This window comes from Etheostoma spectabile, chromosome 5, assembly GCF_008692095.1.
Source record: "Etheostoma spectabile isolate EspeVRDwgs_2016 chromosome 5, UIUC_Espe_1.0, whole genome shotgun sequence".
NCBI lineage: Eukaryota > Metazoa > Chordata > Actinopteri > Perciformes > Percidae > Etheostoma > Etheostoma spectabile.
In genome coordinates, this window is record NC_045737.1 from 35197856 (window position 1) to 35219474 (window position 21619).

Consider the following 21619-nt stretch of genomic DNA (forward strand, 5'->3'; position numbering starts at 1 on the left):
TCCTTCGCCACGACCACGTGTCTGGACTCCATCGGGGAAATAAGTTTTGTCTCTCTACCCCTTTTAAAAAATGAATTTATAAAGATGGAGTCTAATCTCCAGAGACTGCAGCAAAGTCTCTCCTGATTGAATTGCTTTTTTATGGCTTTTTTGAAATACTATACTATACTATGACTTATTTAATAGTTTTTTCAACATACTATCCTATGACCTTTTTTGACATACACTGTGTATATACATTTTTATTCAAAATACAATACTATGACTTGTTAATGACATATTTCAACATACTATCCTAAGACGTGTTCATTCATTTTTTCGATATACTTTGCGGTTACTTTTTTATGGCTTTGTTTGGCTTACTATACTTTGACTTATTTAAGACTTTTTTTGACATACTATCCTAAGACTTGTTTATGACATTTTTCGACATACTATTCCTTTTTTATGGCTTTGTTTGACTTACTCTACTGCAACTTATTTAAGATTTTTTTCCAAAATACTCTACTGTTTACTATAGTTTTTTTTTTTACAATGATTTTTTAACTATTCTATGACTCTATGACAGCTCAGGCTGATAAGAGACTGATTAGGAGACTAAAGGCTCTCTGTTTGAACCTTATGTGTTTTGAAGTCCAACATATTATGTGGAAAAAAAAAATCCAAAATGTCAAAAATCAGACCATTGTGTCAGGTCAGATAGCTCAGTGGAACAAGACAATGATTGTGAGACCGAAACTTGTGTGCTTGAACCTCTTGGGGTGAAAAGAGTTTACAGACCTACTTTCCAGGAATAAAGAATTCAAATAGACAAAGAGACAAGCTTTAAGTGTACATGGACCTTGTAGTCTAAAGGTAATGTTCCTGCCTACATTTTAAAACAGATGTTCATAAGGGTTCAAATCTGTTCATCCGTAGACCTACATTGGAAGAGGAAGTTGGCACATTGTCGACTAAAAGAAAACATACAGTGGTTATGCTTGCTTAAGTAAGGTTTAAAGTAAGAATTTTTTTGACATACTAAATTATGACTTTTTATGGCTTTCTTCCACTAACCATACAATGACTTTTTCCACATACAATGCGATGCCTTTTTATGCACTTTTTAACATACTACACTATGACTTTTTATGATTTTTTTTGACAAACCCTGAATGTGACCAAAATGATAAGAAAAGGCTGCGGAAACACTTTAACAATTTATTTACAGGAAAATGATAAACAGAGATAAACCATAATGTTTTTACCACTTTTTACAGCATACAATACTATGACTTTTCATAAAATGTTTTGATCAGAAAAAAGTCATAAGGTAGTATGTCATAAAAAAATCTCTCTTTTTTCAGTACTAATTACTATTAGTGCTAATTAACTTGTTAGTACTATATGTAGTACCTTTTTCCCCTTTTTACTCTTACATTTGGCTCCTGATTCCCTATTGCATACAAACAATTGATAAATCCCTGAAAGAAAAATGGAGACTAAATATTGGGATAGCCAAGAACAACATCTGCAATACGACAGCCAGATGTCAATGCAAGAGACCGAAATCTCATTTTCATTCCTCTTTCATGGGAGCTGAATCACTGCAGCTGGAGCAGTGATACATTAAGGGAATAATGGATGTATTATAGATTCATGATATAAAAATATATACAAAAAATATGGAAACATTACAATGAAAATTGCAGTTAATGTATTTTAAACAGAAGAGAAACACTGTGAATAAGGTTTGCTTAAATGCAACATAATGTAAACCTAAATGTAAACACTAGAACAATTACACATGCACGTATAAATCAAATGAGAGGGAATGCTAAAACATGTAAATACAATAATACACCTTAGAGGATCTGTACAGAGGACAGGCCAACCTTTATTTAACATGGGTAGATTTTCAGGACCCTGATCCCACTCACTGAGTAACCCCCATTCACACCGAAGCTTCCCAGTAGAACCACAGATGGAGATGCCGGCCACTGGACCAGTTGGGGTTAAGGGTCTTGCTCGATGGCACTTCAGTCTGTGTTGAGTGGAGTTGGGTCAGTGTCTGGGGTCCTCCTGGGCCAATCAGGAGGCAGCATGAAAACAGAAAGAGGAATTAGTTACCAGGATAAAGAGAATAACGCCATTGTGATGTCTGACATATGTCTCTTATTCTGACACCTTCACCCTGTCCACTCCAGCTCCACTTGGAAATGAGTGTGATTGGTTGACTACATAAGGGGCTACTCGAACCTCATATTGAGATAAAGTTACTACTGTTTCTGTGGTGTATTCATGCTGGCATTTTCATTTCTCCCCAGTAGTACCAGTACGTTGATCCATTGAGAGTCAGAGTAGATGTACAGAGCTTTTCTGTCCGTCCGCAGCACCATCACGTTCTCCCCCCGCAGCCTCCTCATCTGCTTCTCTCCGTCAGCAACAAAAATCTGGAGAAATAAACATATGACAACATTTTTAAGGGGTCAGCCAGCACTGGAGCGTGCGTGCGTGCTACAGTCCTTAGGTCTTATTCTGTTTTTGTTTACCTACTTAGGCAAAAATATTACTTTAAAACACAATACATATTGTTTATAACTACATAAACACACACAGAGTGAAGATTACCTAAAAAGAAGTGTAAAACTAGTGGTAATAGAATATGTGTGTGTGTGACACTGACCATATGGACTCTGTCCAACAATCGTTTTGGGGTTTGAACCAGCGAACAGTTGCATTTGGCGGAAGGGCCTCGGTTCCCCGGGTCTCCCTGCAGGCCTGGCAGGACGTACACTACACCACAAGGAACCATTACCCATGGAAATGAAACAAGACGTCATCAACACTCTCAGTATGAGAACATATCCATGCTATATGATGACATTGATGATGGTCAAAATCAATTGCTGGTTGCCCAGCTCTGATCTGCGTTTTTTAGCAATGCTTATATCCATATACTAGTCTCCAATATTGATACTAATTTAATAATAATTAAAGAGGTAGTTCTGATCTTTTGAAGTGTGGTTGTATGAGCTCCTTTTCCATAGCCAGTGTGTTAGCTACAGCAGACGGCGTCCGGCACGCCCCCAGTTTGGAGAAGCAGACAGGAGTTTCGACACGGAAGCTGAACATTGTTCTGCTGTGTTCGAGGGCAGCAGCTAAAGGCATTTTAGACACCTCAAATAATCGGTATCAGTTTTCAAGTGTACGCTATATTTAGAATATTTTCACCACATTGCCTTGCGGTCAGACAGCCCTTTACGACGGGGAACCATCTCTGCTCTCTTCAAAGCTACCAGACTCCTTCTGACAAAACAGTAATTGTTTTGGTTTGGGGTTTTTCCAATTCAATTTTATTTATAGTATCAATTCATAACAAGAGTTATCTCGAAACACTTTACAGTTAGAGTAGGTCTAGACCACATTTCAGAATTTACAGGGACCCAATAGTTCTAGTAGTTTCCTGGGTTCCAGTTTTCACTGGGGTTATTTTTCCTGTCTTGCTCCTTGTGTTTGTTTCTTGGTCTTTTCCCCGGTAAGTGTCTGTTGTCCTGCTTCCTGTTTTATGTTGATAGTCTGGTTTCCTGTCCTGTCTCCTCTTGCCAAGCTTTACTTTTCTCTGTCTGATTGTCCTGCCCCGCCCTAATGTGATTCACCTGATGTCTCACCTGTTCCCCGTTACCTGTTGCACTTAACCCGTGTCTCGTATTTTGTCTTGTGTCAGATCGTTTTGCCAGTCTGCGTGACGTGTGGAGTCGTCTTGTTTGTCTGCATTGCAGTTTTCCTGTTCCCTTTGCCCTATTTCCCAGTGAGTAATCCCCTGTGATGTTCTCCTGCTTTTTGCCTGGCTGAGACCTGTTTTGTTCCGTTGGATTTTTGGTATTTTGGATTCCTGTTTTTGGACTTTGTCTGCTCCCTGCATTTCTTCTCTTGGACTGCAAAATAAAGGTTTTGTTGAAGTTCCCTCTTGCCTCCCGTCTCAACCTGTAACAGTAATTTTACCTCGCGGAATACAATTGCTGATCTACACCGTCTCCATCTTTATTTTTTTGACTTTTAAATTACGAACTAGCTAATTTAAGGTATAGTAGTAAGTGTTGTAAGTCAGGGTGCAACATTTGAATGTGTCGGCCAGTCCTTCCGGGGGGCGGAGCTTCTGAAAGAAGGGGTTGTATTTGAGTTAGTTGAGTTTAAAACACCAACGTCCCAGAATAACACCAAAAAACTAACTGATCAAGGCAGTGGAAGAGCAGTAACTCCCATGTTCTGGAGGTAAAATTATGGGGTTTTTTTTGTCAAAGTCTGGTGGCTTTAAAGAGATCCTAGTCGGAAAGGGCTAAACATATTTTAAATATACCATACGCTTATATGGATGTTTTTAGGTGGAGAAAAGCGTGATCTGGTTTATTAGTATTTCTTTAAACCAATCACAATTGTCTTGGGCGGCGCTAAGCACGGGATGAAGTCACGGTGTTGCTGTAAAACAGCCCAGGGAAGGAACTTGTTTTGATGGAACATGTTTACGTTCAAAAGTCGTTTTAGTCGTGCAACAGAAAACGCTGATTGGACAGATAGTCTAGCTAGCTGTCTGGATTTACCCTGCAGAGATCTGAGGACTAGTAACATAGTCCCGATTGGACAGATAGTCTAGCTAGCTGTCTGGATTTACCCTGCAGAGATCTGAGGACCAGGTCACCATAGTCCTCAGATTGGACAGATAGTCTAGCTAGTTGTCTGGATTTACCCTGCAGAGAGCTGAGGACCAGGTCACCATAGTCCTCAGATTGGACAGATAGTCTAGCTAGTTGTCTGGATTTACCCTGCAGAGATCTAAGGAGCAGATAACCATAGTCCTGATAAATCCACCGGAGTTTAGAAAGCCAAGGCAACTGATATCCCGCTTAAAATCCGGGGGATTTCCGTCAGCCGCTGAGCAATCCCGGAAGTGGAAGTTGGAGGATGTAGACCAGTTAATCTGTAACCTGCTGTCACGCACCTTGTCCAGGTAGACCAGGCTCTCCAGTCAGACCAGACAGTCCTGCAGGACCAGAATGACCGGGCTTTCCTGGTATTCCACGAGATCCCTTCAACGCCTGCGCACAGTGATTTATTGTATTCATTGAATCGTTGATTGATCAATTAGCTGGTTAGCAAGCAGACACGGAAACCAGTTTTATAAAAGTAAACAACGCTTCCTTTATCTAAACATTTTAACCACAGGGAAATCGGCGGTGCCATGTCATTTTTTCAACGCTCCATTGTTCCGACCTCTTAATAACCCGAAAACTGCCCACTAGTCCGACGTGCCTTTGTTTTGAACAATTAACCCCTCTGCTCCGACATCCCATTGTTCCAACCGTACAGCTAGGATTTTGTGGATCACCTCCCATTAACTAAAGTCTGAATCCACAATAACAAGCAAAATTACTTTTCTCTAGTTCATTAACACATTTAAATGTTTATCAAGCTTAATCCACACAATCTCTGCACCGGTTTGCGTTCAGTTTAGTGTCCAAAATTCCCCGAAATGTAACCCCATTTGTACAGGTCCCATCCCCCAACCAATCGGCTTTCCTAACCTATATAAAAAAAACCTACGTATATGGTCGGAGCTGTGGGATGTCGGAGCAGAGGGTTTACTTTCAAAACAAAGGGATGTCAGACTAGTGGGCTATGGGACCAAAGGACATTTTTGGGGTTATTGAGAGGTCGGAACAATGGAGCGTCGGAGAAATGGATAGTCCCCAAAATTGGCTTACATCATTTCACAAGTCTTGAAATCATACTCATAATCAAACTGCAGTAATATCGATGACAGACTAGCAGGGTAATTGTGATTTAATTCATTGTGAGTTTCCTGCTAGAAACAGTTGCTTCAAGTAAGCCTTCGATATGATTATACGATATTACAGCTGCAAAGATAAATCAATTAATCGATTAGTTGTCAGCTATTAAATTAATTCCCAACTATTTTGATAATTGATTAATCAGTTTGATTACTTCCTAATGGAAGAAAGTAATAATTCTCTGATTCAAGCTTCTATAAATGTAAATACTTTCCAGTATTTTCCAGTATATCTCCAGTACTTTCTTCTCTCCTCTGTGACAGTAAACTGAATATGTTTGAGTTGTGGACAAAACGAGACGTGTGAGGACGTCGTTTTGTGCTTTGGGTGAACACTGAGCCACACTTTTCATCATTTTCTGATATTTTATAGACCAAAGAGCTAGTTGTCAAAATAATCACCAGATTAATCCACAGTGAAAATAATCATTAGTTGCAGCGCTATCGGTCTTTACATGTGTCTATTCCTATGCATCCACTGTAAGACACACAGCACACACAAAATAATAAATAGGGTAGAATAATTATTATTTTTGTATATTCTGTGTGTGTGCTGTGTGTCTCATATTTTGCTGTTGTATTGTAAGCGCTGAAATGTCCCAATTTGGGATCAATAAAGTCAATCTAATCTACTACACCTACCAGGCCTCCTCTGCCTCCAGGCTCTCCTCTGGGTCCCTGCTCCCCTCGCTGCCCTGCATCTCCCCGCTGGCCTGGCTCGCCCTGGATCAGCACAGCACAGGACGGGATGCCTTCTCAGCCCCACTCACATTCAGAAGGTTTTCAACTCACTTTCATTTCAGACTTTATGGTCGTTACGTCTTCTACCTTCTCTCCTGCCGCTGCAGGGAAGCCGCGCTCACCCTGAAGAGAAACACGGATTGGTATTTATTTGGTATTTGGTTTATTCGTATAATGATGTTGCATTTCAAAAGAAAAGAGAAGTTTTTTTCCTTACCCTCTCTCCTCCGGGTCCTCTGTTTCCTCTCACACCTTTATCACCCTGATGGAGAGATAGAAATACATAAAGACGATGAAAAATAAGTGGGGGTCACACAGAAAGGGCTGGTTGTGTTTAAAGGCAATAAAAAACAAAATAGAAGACGAAAACTGTCGCTTACCCTGGATCCTTTGCGTCCCTTACTGCCCTGTAAATACACACCAGCGTTATTCATTTCGATCATTTTAATATAGTTTTAGTGTGATCTGCAGAGGGCCACGAGTCTGGAATAAGGTTGATAACACTATAAAAAATGCCGGTGTCTGTTTTTAAAGACGCCTAAACAACAGTTAATACTGAATTAGTCTCGCATTGTCAGACCTTTCTTCGCAGCACTGCAGAAGAAGGTCTGGCAAAATTACACAGCCTTCCAGAAGGGTAGAAAATCATGCTCTGGTTATTGGCATTTCTTTAAATTAATCACTAAACGCTGGATGGAGCTGCGGTGTCGCCGCAAAATAGCCTCGGCAAGGAACTTGTTTTGGTGGAACGTGTGTATGTTCAAAAGTTGTTTAAGTCATGCACCAGGAAACTCAGATTGGACAGATAGTCTAGCTAGCTGTCTGGATTTACCCTGCAGAGACCTGAGGACCAGGTAACCATAGTCCTCAGATTGGACAGATAGTCTAGCTAGCTGTCTGGATTTACCCTGCAGAGACCTGAGGACAAGGTAACCATAGTCCTCAGATGGGACAGATAGTCTAGCTAGCTTCTGGATTTACCCTGCAGAGACCTGAGAACCAGGTAACCATAGTCCTCAGATTGGACAGATAGTCTAGCTAGCTGTCTGGATTTCCCTCAGAGAGACCTGAGGACCAGGTCACCATAGTCCTCAGATTGGACGTAGTCTAGCTAGCTGTCTGGATTTACCCTGCAGAGACCTGAGGACCAGGTAACCAAGTCCTCAGATTGGACAGATAGTCTAGCTAGCTGTCTGGATTTACCCTGCAGAGACTGAGGACCAGGTACCATAGTCTCAGATTGGACAGATAGTCTAGCTCGTGTCTGGATTCCCCTGCAGAGACTGAGACCAGTCACCATAGTCCTCAGATTGGACAGATAGTCTAGCTATTGTCTGGATTACCCTGCAGAGACCTGAGGACCAGGTCAACCATAGTCCTCAGATTGGACAGATAGTCTAGCTAGTATGTCTGGATCACCCTGCAGACCTGAGGACCAGGTCACCAAGTCCTCAGATTGGACAGATAGTCTAGCTGCTGTCTGGATTTACCCTGCAGAGACCTGAGGACCAGGTAACCATAGTCCTCAGATTGGACAGTAGTCTAGCTAGCTGTCTGGATTTACCCTGCAGAGATCTGAGGACCAGGTACCATAGTCCTCAGATTGGACAGATAGTCTAGCTAGTAGTCTGATTCACCTGTCAATAGACTGGGACAGGTACCAAGTCCTCAGATTGGACAATAGTCTAGCTAGTGAGTCTGGATTCACCCTGCAGAGACCTGAGGACCAGGTCACCATAGTCCTCAGATTGGACATATTCAGCTAGCTGTCGGGATTTACCCTGCAAGAGACCTGAGGCCCAGGTACCATAGTCCTCAGATTGGACAGTAGTCTAGCTAGCTGTCTGGATTTACCCTGCAGAGATCTGAGGACCAGGTAACCATAGTCCTCAGATTGGACAGATAGTCTAGCTAGCTGTCTGGATTTACCCTGCAGAGATCTGAGGACCAGGTCACCATAGTCCTCAGATTGGACAGATAGTCTAGCTAGTTCTGGATTCCCCTGCAAATCTGAGGAGTTTAAAATTCCAACACAAAGAAAGGGGAAGGTACCGGACATACGGATGAAAAGAGTAAAATTCGGCGGAATTTCCAGAGCAAACGTAGCAATCCCGGAAGTGGAGTGTTGTGGAAATAGACAACTACTAAAATATGTTAACGCTCGTATACTCTAAAACGGCTTGGGACTTGACATGTTTAACGCATCTGATCTATTTAACCAGTGCATAGAATGATGGAATAAATGTCCTGGCACAGTTGACATTCATACCAATGATGGTGCATTCAAGTTATCATGTCAAACACTTCATAGAGCAGATGAGGTAGAAATATTACCGGCGATCTTCTGGATTTGACATGTTCTGTTGTAAGATTTAAACGTGTGATGGTCATGGACAAATTGCAATCAATGCACCAGGTGATTTTCTCACTACAATTATATTACACAGCGGGCTGCTCTAATGTGATGCTTGTGCCCAGCGTCAAAAGCATCTTCATGTAGGTTCTGACTTGTTTTGTGCGTGTGCTAATCATGAAATATTGTAAGAATGAAAGGAAGAAAATTCTGTCCTACCGTAATCTATTTAAATTGTTTAAAACTGTTTAAATTATTACCCCCTTTTTTTTTGTCAAAGCCAGGGGACAACTGCATCCCCTTCCCAGCTGCTGTCACTTTGTAAAAAGTCAGCTCCCCAAACTCGCTGCCCAGTTGAATGTGCGCAGGTACGTTTTCCATTCGTAACAACCGGTGGTGCGTTCAGGTTGTGATGTCAAACCGTTCTTACAGCAGACGAGGTGGTAACTTCTGGATTTTACGTGTTCTTTTGTATGATTTAACCCTTGTGTTGTCTTCCCGTCAACCTTCAAGAAAAGTTATCTCTTTTTCTGACATTTTTGTCACTTTTTCAATGTTATGGGTCCTTTTTTTGATGTTTTTTCCAAAGTTATTTGATATTTCTAATGTTGACATTTTCAGCTTATTTCGTAGGGCCATTTTTTTTGTGACAAAAAAACTGAAAATGATTCAAATTTGACCAGAGGACAACACAAGGGTTAAAAAACATGATAGACAAATTGCAATCAATGGATCAGGTCAATGGTATATATAATATATATATATATATATATATATAACTTTAATTCCTCTGTCATAATGTGTGTCAATATCTTAGCTTACGGTATATGTGGTGATGACTTACATGTTCGTTAGTTGCATGGCTTTATCATGGGCGCGCCACAAGCTTTCGCGAGTGCATGTAAAATATATTAAATCAGGTGGTATATGTTGTGGGAAAATGATCATCGACCTAACGTACGAGCCAACAGGAGTAAAATGTACCTGTATGATCCCGGCAGTTCCTATGTCTCCATACAGGCCCCTCCAGCCTCTGTCCCCCTTCTCTCCCTGTGGAAATCACGGCACCGCGGTCAGAATGCTACGGTTAAGTGAATTAATGTAAATACACATTGATTTGCCACATTTAAGGTCACAAAACCAATCACTCAATGTTGGTGAGAGATAACTCTGAATGTGGAGGACTTGAGAGATGGTGACTTGGACTCAAGCCGGCTCGAGTACCCGTTATGATGACTTGGCAAACAAAAAAAAGACTAGATAGTAAGTTAATGACTCGAGTCTTGATTTGAGATGACGAGTGGATGACTTGTGTGTGTTCATACGTCTAAATGTTAGCTGTAAAATATAAAAGAATATATTTTAATGTTGTCACTTTTCTGTCTAACTATCAAGTATGCGAAGCAGCAGTAGCAGTGCAAACTGGGAATCATGATTGGACAATTTAAAAAGCTCCCCAGTGTGGGATTTTTGTGATTGGTTGACGTGGCAACACGTAACATCAAAGGCCCCTGATGAAGCCTCGTTAGTCGGACCAGACCACCACAACGGCCGCATCTGTGCCACGAGTTATCCATTTTGGATTTGAAAATTTCACGCAAGAAGAGGAAAAAGCAACTTGATTTGGGACTTGACTTGACTTACTGTAACAAAAATTCAAGGCTTGCTTAAGACTTGGACCAAATGCCTTGAAACTCACTAGGTCCTTGAGCACAGATGACCTGGTCACAACACGTTTTATTACTAAGATGTAATTTGATACGGACGGATAATTTGTGGCTTTGAAAAATATATTGCACCTGATGGTTCAAATTGTGATAATCTATGGAGGAAAAGAGGAGATATTTTCCATCATAGCTCTACATTTGTTTTGTGTGTTTGTTTTCTGTAATGGAAAAAAGTCTTTGGGAGCCAGGGACTGAATATGAACAGACATTTCTGACAGTCATGATGCAGATTTCTGTTCAGCACATGCGTTAATATCCTGACTTTTTCCAATAACAAAACAAATGTAAAATAATACACACTTAAAATTGCTAATTGACGACTCATTTGGTAAGCCTTCAACAACACATGAAGAAGGACTGCTGGGTTTGTGACTGCGTAGTTTTCAGGTTCCTTGTTCAGTTTCACTTCTCTGCTCAGTGGTTTACACGACTTTCTACAAGTGTGTCTCGATACGAGACAAAATGAGGTAAATACACAGATGAAACACATCGCCATGGTAGCAGGAAAGAGTTAACATCACATAAGTTGTCTTCTGGATGTGAGAACACTGCATGTCAGCGTTTGATAGCTGGCGGTTAGATAGACATGAATGGTTTCTCTGTGACCTTTTGACCGGGCTGTCCCATGGGTCCTTGTGTTCCAGGCTCTGCATCTGGACCCGTCACACCAGGTTGGCCCTAAAATACACTCAGTAGTTTTACACAGCATAACTTTTCATTTTGTTGTAGAGAAGAGCTCCATGCTGACACAGTTGCACATGCAGCAGGATGAGACACTGTACCTTGGGTCCTCTGGGTCCTCTGGAGCCCTTTAGGCACAAACAACATTAAAGTTTTAAGCACGGTGCTCATAAAAAACATGGTCATTATATCGCAATGGTTAAAGTGAAGGGAGACTACTGCATGACATTATGCACCGGTTCATTTAAACCCCACATTTCTTGTTTAATAGTGCTGAATTGGTCTGTCGTACCTTTTCCCCTTTCGCCCCTGTGATGTGTTCAGTTATATCGACCTGAAGAGTTCAAGGAAAAGCAGCAGGATTTAGTTTGAAGTCATGCATCTAGGAGAGGACTGTTAACACATTTTTAAATGTAAAACCCCCATGTGGAGGAGGTGTAAAGTTCAGAGTGTGTGTGTGTGTGTGTGTGTGTGTGTGTGTGTGTGTGTGTGTGTGTGTGTGTGTGTGTGTGTGTTCACCAGCAGTCCTTTTTTCCGTTTGACTGTGGGAAACACAGGTGGTGGAGGTGGAGGAGGGATGAAGACTTCACATTTCGGACCTGAACACCTGCTGTCTCTGCTAGATAGAAACCCTACAGACAGAGAAAGAGAGACAGACAGACAGACAGAGACAGAGAGACGGACGGACAGAGAGACAGACAGACAGAGAGAGAGAAAGACGGACGGACAGAGAGACAGACAGACAGAGAAAGAGAGAGAGACAGACAGACAGAGAAAGAGAGACAGACAGAGAGACGGACGGATAGAGACAGAGAGACGGACGGACAGACAGAGAGACGGACGGACAGACAGAGAGACAGACAGAGACGGACGGACAGACAGAGAGACAGACAGACAGACCGACAGAGAGAGAGAAAGACGGACGGACAGAGAGACAGACAGACAGAGAAAGAGAGAGACAGACAGAGAAAGAGAGAGACAGACAGAGAGAGAGAGACAGACAGACGGACAGAGAGACAGACAGACAGAGAAAGAGAGAGAGACAGACAGACAGACAGACAGACAGACAGACAGACAGACAGAGAAAGAGAGAGAGACACACGGACGGACGGACAGAGAGACAGACAGACAGACAGAGAAAGAGAGAGACAGACGGACGGACAGAGAGACGGACAGAGAAAGAGAGAGACAGACAAACAGAGAAAGAGAGAGACAGACAAACAGAGAAAGAGAGAGAGAGACAGACAGACAGATAGATAGAGGGCTACATCTAAACTCAAATAACAACCACTAAACACATCCAATAATCAATGAAGACCAATTTTAAAGCAAGAAGAGAAACAACAGCGTGATACTGTAACTGCTGTCTCCCTAGAGTGAGTAGACGGTGTATGTTCATGCACAGAATACGTTGGTGAGGTCTTTTTGCCCCTGTAATAAGAAAAGATGGGCTACCGTTACATAACACACTCTACACAACCTGCCCCCCCCGCAATAAATCTCAGCTGCTCCTGGCTCGGGTGGGCTGCTACGGTCTGATCTCAGCGTCCCGTTGTTTCTGTCTCACGTGCATACTCACTGGTTGTGACGGAGGCACCCGCCGGCTGGAGGCCGCTGAGCAAGGCAGTCCATACCAAAACCAGCTGAGTCAGCATGTCCTCTCTTCCTGCAACAACAACCAAATATGACAAATATCTATACAAAAACAACAACTTCTTTAATGCGTTGACTCAGGTTCCCTTTTTCTGATATTGTATTTTGTTAAATCGATTTAAGATCTGATCTGAGGCCACGTTAATAAACCACCGTCACACGTTACATCTTTGATGTTTCCAATGTGCATGCATTCATAACCACTCCTGGAAGAGAAGAAGCATGTGGATGTAGATCAGCTGGGATTAATGCAGGTTTGATATATGATGGCTTTTATGTATTGGGAAGTTCCTTCAGACAGATTTAGAACTGAAATAGGACCCTGACACCTTCATCGTTAATTCTTCTGTCTTTTAGAGCAGCGTAAATACGTCCTGCAGTGAACATATACCTGCACTGCAAAACACAGATTAGGTCCTAGTCAAGTTTTAAATCTCTTGTTCTTGTAACGAGGAGGCTAAAATACTGTAGAGGTCTGTGGTGGGGAGGACAAAATCTCCCTAACTTCAGACGCAATTCCACTTGTTTACAATTTGCATTTGTAGAATTTCAGAAAATGTATTTCTATGCAGAAATAAGACAGATTGCTCAGTTATCTAAAAGGTACTGGTAGATATGTTTTAAAGTCCTCACCCAAACTGATTCACTTTGAACTTACAATCAGTGCTGATGGCCAAATACAGCTAAAACATGTACGAAATCAGCCTCAACAACAGATACAACTCAACAGCAGGCTAATTAAAGATGTGATACGTTTGGAACACTGCTAACCCACTCAAGAGGATGATGGTGCATCTCAAGATATTCATTGCACACAATGAATGCAGCGGTTATCAGGATTACTAACTGATGCTTGTCATAGTCCAGATATCAGATATCAGTGTGTGTATGATGTGTGTTGTGTGTCTTACCTCCGTGTTGCCTCCTCTTCCCAGCGCTGTGCGGCAGCTCTCGTCCTGCAGCAGAGATGTCTGTTGGGGCTTCTTCTCTTCCTGGTCGGCGTCCAGCGGCGCCCGAGTCCAATCTGCTAAGCTTGCATGCTGAGTCCGACTTATCTCAATAAACTGTGGAAATGCAAGCGCAGCCCCTGGCAACGCTCGGCAGAAATAATCAGATAATTACTAACGCACCGAGCCAAAGAGAAGCCTGCTCCTCAGGCCTGCACTGGAGAAGATGGAGCAGTAAAAGGAGTCAGTGGCACCTTCTGTCAGATTGTATTATATTATCATTGGTTCCTTCCTTTTAAACTATCGGCTTTTAGCCAAGTTCCTCACTGCGATCCAACAGTTTAATGTAATGCTATAAAATGTAAAGATTTCGTAATTCAGAGAGACTTTACAGTGAAGTCAACAGCAGAAAAAGACATGTACATACATGTGCATACATGCTGTACTCAAACACAACATATTGATCAGTCAGTAACAGATTAATAGAACTAAAACAATGTACGGCACTGTACGTCACCGAGTGTCCCAGTGTTTTCCCGAACTAGGCGTCAGCCATCTTTACTATCAAAAACACATTTTGGCAATGAAAAAAGCTGCAAAAGAGATTTGAGCCTTATAATTACAACCTTAGTCTAAACTGATAGGTACCACTTTTGTATCAGCTGGCCCTGTCTTTGCAGAGTGGCATGCCTTTATTTTGGCTTGTTTTGTTTTTTGAAGTCTAAGAATAGAGGAGTTAAATTATATGATATATTTAATAGATTAAATGAAAAACACTTCACTTGAAGGTATCTATATTAGTGAGATGACACATACCCGTCATGACAAAACCGAAGGACATTTACTAAAAGTAGCATCATGTCATAAACGTTTATGACTTGCTTATGTTAGACTAACAGCTTAAAAAATTATAACATTGTAAGTTCTGTCTTTTATTGAAGCGTTTAAAACCACAAATAAAGACTAAAAACAGACTACCAGCTACACTTTAACAATGCACTAAAACTGAAGTGACAGAAAAGGTTTACAAACTAAAAAAAAAAAAAAAAAACATACAAAATGTACAAGAGCACTGAGGAGTTGAATTGTAAACATAGGCACATGCAGGATGTATGCCATGAGAGAAAGCATATGTACAACATATTGGAACAGCAGGTGTAGAGAAATACTATTTTTCTTTAGTTCTTTATCAAAGTCTTTAGATACCATCCACGTAGAGAATATAACTGTTAAAAAACCTCTTCTTTTTGACTGTGCTTCCCTTTGAGTGTTTCTTTAAAATCATATAAACTATCCAACAGCTTAAGCTACAAATGGAAAAAAAAAAAAGTGCTGCTAGTATTTATTAAAAAAAAACAAGGTGAGACAAGGCCAAGGCATTCGGAGTTAAAAACATATAATTGTTGATTTCACATGTCAAGGAAAGAAGATAATGTTATCCCTTGTTGCAGATTTCTCTTGAGTAGTTGTGTCTCATGTGCCATTTCAACAGCGATGCATCCGTCGGATCCATCTGAAGTCTTCAGGGTTTCTCCTCGGTCTGGCAGAGGCGACTCTGCAGCTCGACGACCAAGCGCCTCATCACGCCTCCTAACCGATCGTGGATCTGAACGAGCTGCTGTGGGGAGCAGCGGCTGAGCTCGACGGGCGTCATCCTGTCGGTCAGGGCCTCCACATCGGACAGCACCGGCCCCCCAGGTCTTTGTGCGTCAGGTCTTTGTGCTCCAGGTCTTTGTGCGTCAGGTGTCTGATTCCCGAGGCCGTCTAGCTCCGGCCTCCCAGCTGCATTTACGGGCTCGTCCACCAGCGCCGTTGCTGCAAATAGACAGATGACGTTTACAACTGTAAAAAGGTCCCACGGCATAAAAATGTCACGTTATGAGGTTTTTAACATTAGTAGTTTGTGTCCCCCCCCCAGCGGCTAGAAAGGGCGATAGTTGTAAACCGAGCCCTTGGTATCCTGCTCATTGAGAAATTGAAAGCTCGTTTAAGCGGACCTGGAGTCTTCCCACTATGACGTCATAAGTGGAAAGGTTACCTCCCCGCTCTCTGCTTTGCCCGCCCAGAGAATTCAGACCGCCCATGGCTTTCAGAACAAGCAAAGCATGGCAGTTGGTCAAGGTCCCCCAACCCGATCCTCCACCACCCCGATCCTCAATGGCATTTAAAGCTAGACTCAGAAATGGCACATCCTAAAGAAAGCTCGCTGTGGGACTGGCTCTAGTGGCTGGAATTCTGCACAAAGGCTAAAGTTCAGATACAGTATTAGGGACCACTAAGGTCTATATAAAGAGACTTCAGATACAGTATTAGGGACCACTAAGGTCTATATAAAGAGACTTCAGATCCAGTATTAGGGACCACTAAGGTCTATATAAAGAGACTTCAGATACAGTATTAGGGACCACTAAGGTCTATATAAAGAGACTTCAGATACAGTGTTAGGGGACCACTAAGGTCTATATAAAAGCATCCAAAAAGTAGGAAGTCATGGGACCTTTAAGTATGACACCCTAACACAAATGTCACTTTGTGTTTCCCAACTGGACAGACACAAACAGTACATTAGAATTTTGCAGAGATATGTGAAATCTGCAAACTTGTGATTTTCAGCCATAACTAACATTTAAAGATAAATAGTTAAACACCCATGTGTTTCTGCTGGCCTTATTTTCTGTGCTGTGTTGCTTTGCTGATGTCTTTGATAAACCAAATCTAGCGTTACTAAGAGCAAAATCTCACACACGGTCAGACTGACAGCTGGTTTGGGTGGTGTCATTTTCTTTGGTCAGGGGCCCAACTAGTAAATTAGGTCCCCAAGGTAACGTTAGTGACAATGTTGACATAAGAAAGCATCAAACAAGCATTTCAGAGTGTCCAGTCGTTCTGGTTTCCTCAACGCCGTTAGATTGTATGTCCAGGATGCAAGAGTTTTCTACCTGGACGTTATCGTAAAACAAACATTGTGATTGGGTAAATTCTTTAAGGTTATTGGTGGGGAGTTAGATAAGCGGACCAATAACACTTTTATGTCTAAACGGGAACTATAAAAGTTTAGAATGAAGCTGGTTAGCTTAACATAAAAGGTTGGAAACTTTTGTGACCTCTGAACTGGACAGGGTCAAGTGTTACCAATCTTTATGCTAAGCTAAGCTGACTTGCTGGCTGTAGCTTCATACATAAAGATATGAGTGCGGTATTGTAAATAAGCTTCCCAAAATGTCAAACTATTCCATCAAAATCATGGGTGAAATGTAGATTTGCACAAAAGGCTATAAATAAATGTACCTGTTGCATTTAAAAAAATTAAAAAAAAAAACACCCAGTGGCTCCGAACCAAACTGTCTGAGCAAGCCTCATTATATAAAGATTGTACACACCTAGTGTCTCTCCTGAGGTCTTATCCTCCTCATCCAGGTTTTGAGGAGCACCGGTCTCCAGTTCAGAGGTTGTCATCTCCATTTCATCCAAACTCTTCAACTCATCGCCACCTCGTCCTTTACGCTGAAAGAGAATTGTTCAGATGTCAAATACAAACGATTAGATGTTTGTCAAATTGATGTCGCGTATTTGTGTTTGTGCGGTGAGATCTCAATGCTGTTGCTGCCCTCTATTCCCTGGCGTACCTGTTGCTCGTAGCTTTTAAGTGCCTTCTTGACATTTGAGATCTTGGGGGAGCGAATTGGCAAAGTCTTGATTTCACTGGGAGTGAGAGCACTGAGGTCACCGACAGTTTTGATGTTTCTGGCTCGAACGAGCTGCCCGAACCCACGAGACCTACGAGGAGAACCAAGAGCAGTAACAAAAATTAATGTACCTCAGAAGACAACAGATTTAAAAAGGATCCATATTTCACCCAATACAATCAACCCTGTTGTGCATGTACTCACCACATGTTGGAGGATATCTGAGGCAGCACGGCTTCTACAGGTGTGGAGCAGCCAACCAGGGCCGGGTAGATACAGTCTTTGGAGACTGGAGGCCGCTGCTCTTGGCTCATTTCAGAAATCTGGGGAGAAAAAGGGGTTTGCATCTATTATTGGGACTAAAAGCCTTAAACTGTGAACAGAAAAGCTACGCCAATCAATATTTCCAAATAAAAACTGAATCAAATGAAAATGTGTTTGGTGAAGTGTTTGCATTAATGCACCCACAAAGAACTATGAAGCCACCCACTCACCACTCTGGGTTTACAGCCCATTAAAGCTGCAGTCAAGTTGCATTGTGGGTAGGCACCAGGTTTTGACATGGACTGAGAATGTGTGCTATGCTAAGAACGGTAATCAGCGCATGTTAATGTTTAGCTGCTATGACGTTTACCATCAACACAAAGTAGAGAGTACTGAGACCGGTGGGGGTGTAATTACTGTAGTTCTGCTGGTTATTGGGTCATGAACCACGTATTGGACAACCAAAAAAGGTTTAAACTGTTGATGGAAGGATAACCAGATGCTGGTGTGTCCATATGCAAGTGTATCTACATACTAGCATGTCTATATACTAAGTCTAGTATGGCTGGGTTATGTAATCTGCTATAGATGGTATAGAAAGTAGAAGAAAGGGAAAAAAAAAAAAGAGGGTTTATAAGTATTTGTGTATGTGTGCATCTGTGTCTATGATGTGTAAATAATAATGTGTAAATAACTGAAGAATAAGATTTAATAAAGGATAAAAGTAGAGAAAGGGGGTCGGACCTGAGAAGTTGTTTATCAACTTCTTCCTCCTCCTTTTGAACATGGAACATTTTTGTTCCTTTTTGAATGACTTTCAAATTTGAAAGATTGTGCTAATAAGCACATGACCTTATTTATCTGTCATTTTATTTATATGTATGCAGGAATGCATGTATATAAATCTTTTATTTTAATGTTTTTTGTTTTTTTATTATGTTCAAAAACTTTAAATGTTCAAATAAACTCGAACTCAACTCAAAGACAGTCACCAAAGTCCTTGGGTTCATCCTACAGACAGCTGTACAAAAATTAATGGTCATCCATCCAATAGTAAATAAAAAATAATTTAAATATTGATTTAAATATTTCAGACTGAAGCGATCAACAGACGGACATTGCCGTTCCTAGAGCCCCACCACTAGCATGGCTACAACATTTCCCTCAGACGTTGGTAGAAGCCAAAGCAAAGCTAGAAAGAGAGTGAATACATGACTTGTGGAAAGAAACTCCACAATGAGTATTAATGTTGCTTTGGGTCTCCTGGATGTGTATAAAACGTATTCTTTGTGTGTTCTTTGCTAACACGATTCCAGGACTGTGTCCGTCAGCTTGTTTGGCGTCTTCTAATATTAAGTAAACACCCCCGAAAGAAAATGGTGACAGTAATGGATGTTACGACTTCACATACCAGGCATTTCTTGGAGCTCTTGTAACCTGGACTGTGCAGATTTCTGGGACTCAGGATCAGCAGACCCTTTGTTGGAGTAGTGACGTACTAGAACAGGGAGCAAAGGTATGTCATGTTAGATCAAAGCAGATGATTTGCTAAAGAAAAGGTTTGGTTGGTGTGACACTGAAGAACAATGCTGGCCTCATTCATACCTTAGGCTGTGGTATGGCGCTAACTTTGGATCTTCTGGGGGAGCTGGTTCTGACAGCAGGGCTGCGACGATCAATGTCATCCGCCATTTCCTGATGTTGGATTGGATCAGCAAAAGACACACGCCTGGACTACAAAATAGAAATTAGGATTATTATAGAGGAATTTTATGTATTTGAGATGCGTTTTATCATTTTACAAGTGCTTTGTCACATACTTTGACAAGAGGGGAGGGACTCTCCTCTTCTAGGGGTCTCTTCAGGCCCTTCTTAAGAATACTGCTCGACGGGGAGGCTGAAGGGGACCAGGTTCCTCGGTGCTTGCCCCCGCTGCTGGGGCTTTGGCCAATTTCGGCCCCCATTAAAGCCTCCAGGTCTTTCTGCTTCACTGGAGAATCCAGGAAGACATTGTCGTTTGTAGATTCTGGTAACACCGAAGCATCGCAAACACCATCCTGTGCCGCATCCAAATTTGCGACTACATCGTTCGCAGTGTTGGCGGTCTGAGTTTCCTCTTCATCCCGACACTCCACAATCTGAGTTTTGCAGTCTTCATCGCTCTCCTGTGGAGGTGTGATGTCCTCATCGGCACTAGCCTCCGTCTGTTGGTTTGTCAATTCGCCCTGTTCGTTGGAGGTGGACTGTGTCTCCTCCTTTGCAAAATGATCAACGACATTTGGAGACTCCATCTGGTTTGGTACCAGAGTGGTACTGGGAATGTCTTCAGCGGTGTCCTCCACTGGAACAACCGGGTGTGCTTGGTTTAAATTGGAATCATCTTGTTTTTCTGTAACATTGTCGACAGGCTCAGACACTTCTACATAATTCTCCGGTGAAGCTTCTGGGGCCTGTTGTTTCTCTGTTGTTTCATCAGGGGACGCCACTGTGTCTCCAGCAGATAACAGTGAAAGGTCACAGGGCAACTCTTCCCGAGTTTGGTCTGTACTGATCGCAACTGATTCAGTCATTTCAGCAGATGGCATGTCTTTAGTGTCAGCTTCCTGTGAGGAGGTATTGTCAATGTTGGACTCCTTTTGCGTTTGCTCGTTGGGAGATGACACACTGAGAGATTCGCTATTCTTTGTGTTGTCCGTTTCAGTTTTCTCTACAAAAGCGTCACCATTCACCTCCATTGGTGATTCTGCATTACTTTGCACCTCAATATTGTGCGTACCCTGAAGTAATTCTGAACACTGCGAATCTTGAGATTCCTCTATATCGGCTTTATCTTCTATGCTTTGTGAATCACTTACTATGTCGTTATTAATTTTGTCTCCAGATTCAAGAGTGAGAGGACTTGGAAGAGAGGCTCGAGGTTTTCTTCCTCTCTTTTTGGGCATTGGGGGACTTTCTTTGGCCTCTGAGGATTCAGACTCTGAAGACTCTTTACTGGCCAACACCTGAGAAGATCTCCTTTTTGGGTATTTGCCCCTGCCCCGGGAAGAACTTGATCCTGCAGTATCTAAGGACTGAGAACTCTCTGGGGTTGAGCTAGGACTGGACTTTGACTGCTCCTCTTGTACCTTGCTCCTCCTGGTCCTACCTCCAATGCTGCCCTCCGACTGAGCAACAGCTGTCGATGCCAGCTGAGAATTGGACCTAGTTTGCCTTTCTAATGAATTCCTGTTTTCACTTTTATCTTCAGACTCTGCAGCCTCAGACAATGCCTTGCTTCTTCTGGATCGACGCCGAGACTGGCTGTCTGTGGTCAAGGGTGTGACCCCTTGAGAGTCCTCTTGACTCAGGTTGTCATCTGTGATTTCACTTGTCATGAGTTTGTCTTTCACCTCCGAGTCATTCACCAACTTCTTTGTGGTGCTTGTTCTATCTTGGGACTCGTCATTAGTTGGAGAAGAAGTGACCATCTCAGAATCTCTCTTTTCCTTGTTGGTCTTTTCTATCAGACTCTGGGATTGGCCAACAATTTGAGGAGAAGTAGTAACAATTTTAGAATCTTTCGTTGGATTATCACCATCTTTTTCAGCCTGTTCTACAATCTCAAACTCTTGGGATTTGCCACCAGTTTGAGGGGTTGGAGTGATCATTTGAGAATCTTCCTTTGGCTTATCAGCATCCTTTTCTGCCAGCTCTACAAGCGTGAGCTCATGTGTGTCAGTTTGGCTGGACTCCTCTTGGTC

General features: G+C 42.1%; 2 protein-coding genes across 2 annotated transcripts in view; both read right to left on the bottom strand.

The window, feature by feature from the left end:
* Positions 1-1844: 1844 nt before the first annotated feature.
* Positions 1845-14209, bottom strand: LOC116689076 (collagen alpha-1(X) chain). The gene is made up of 15 exons (XM_032515407.1): positions 13894-14209; positions 12909-12995; positions 11849-11961; positions 11622-11663; positions 11431-11457; positions 11255-11326; positions 9906-9971; positions 6949-6975; positions 6786-6830; positions 6656-6691; positions 6470-6550; positions 4979-5075; positions 2666-2775; positions 2313-2432; positions 1845-2061 (listed from the first exon to the last, which is right to left on the bottom strand). Exons 2-15 carry the CDS (start codon positions 12982-12984, stop codon positions 2044-2046), a joined length of 930 nt encoding a protein of 309 aa, XP_032371298.1. The 5' UTR covers positions 12985-12995; positions 13894-14209; the 3' UTR covers positions 1845-2043.
* A 1195-nt stretch (positions 14210-15404) lies between these two features.
* The window catches only part of rif1 (replication timing regulatory factor 1), a 24503-nt gene continuing 18288 nt past the window's right edge, over positions 15405-21619 (bottom strand). Inside the window, 7 exon segments of the mRNA XM_032515413.1 lie at positions 15405-15744; positions 17310-17433; positions 17556-17706; positions 17820-17938; positions 19291-19377; positions 19485-19613; positions 19700-21619. The exon segment at positions 19700-21619 is cut by the window's right edge and continues 5 nt beyond it. Coding sequence (XP_032371304.1) covers positions 15452-15744; positions 17310-17433; positions 17556-17706; positions 17820-17938; positions 19291-19377; positions 19485-19613; positions 19700-21619 — 2823 coding nt within the window. The 3' untranslated portion in view covers positions 15405-15451.

What these genes read in the sequence shown, in the direction of transcription:
- LOC116689076 (XM_032515407.1), bottom strand. Translation starts at nt 12,984, where the DNA reads ATGCTGACTCAGCTGGTTTTGGTATGGACTGCCTTGCTCAGCGGCCTC. An exon ending in AACGGAAAAAAGGACTGCTG is followed by an intron (nt 11,664 to 11,848) that starts GTGAACACACAC and finishes TGAACTCTTCAG; the next exon opens with GTCGATATAACTGAACACAT. An exon ending in TGTTGGACAGAGTCCATATG is followed by an intron (nt 2,433 to 2,665) that starts GTCAGTGTCACA and finishes TTATTTCTCCAG; the next exon opens with ATTTTTGTTGCTGACGGAGA.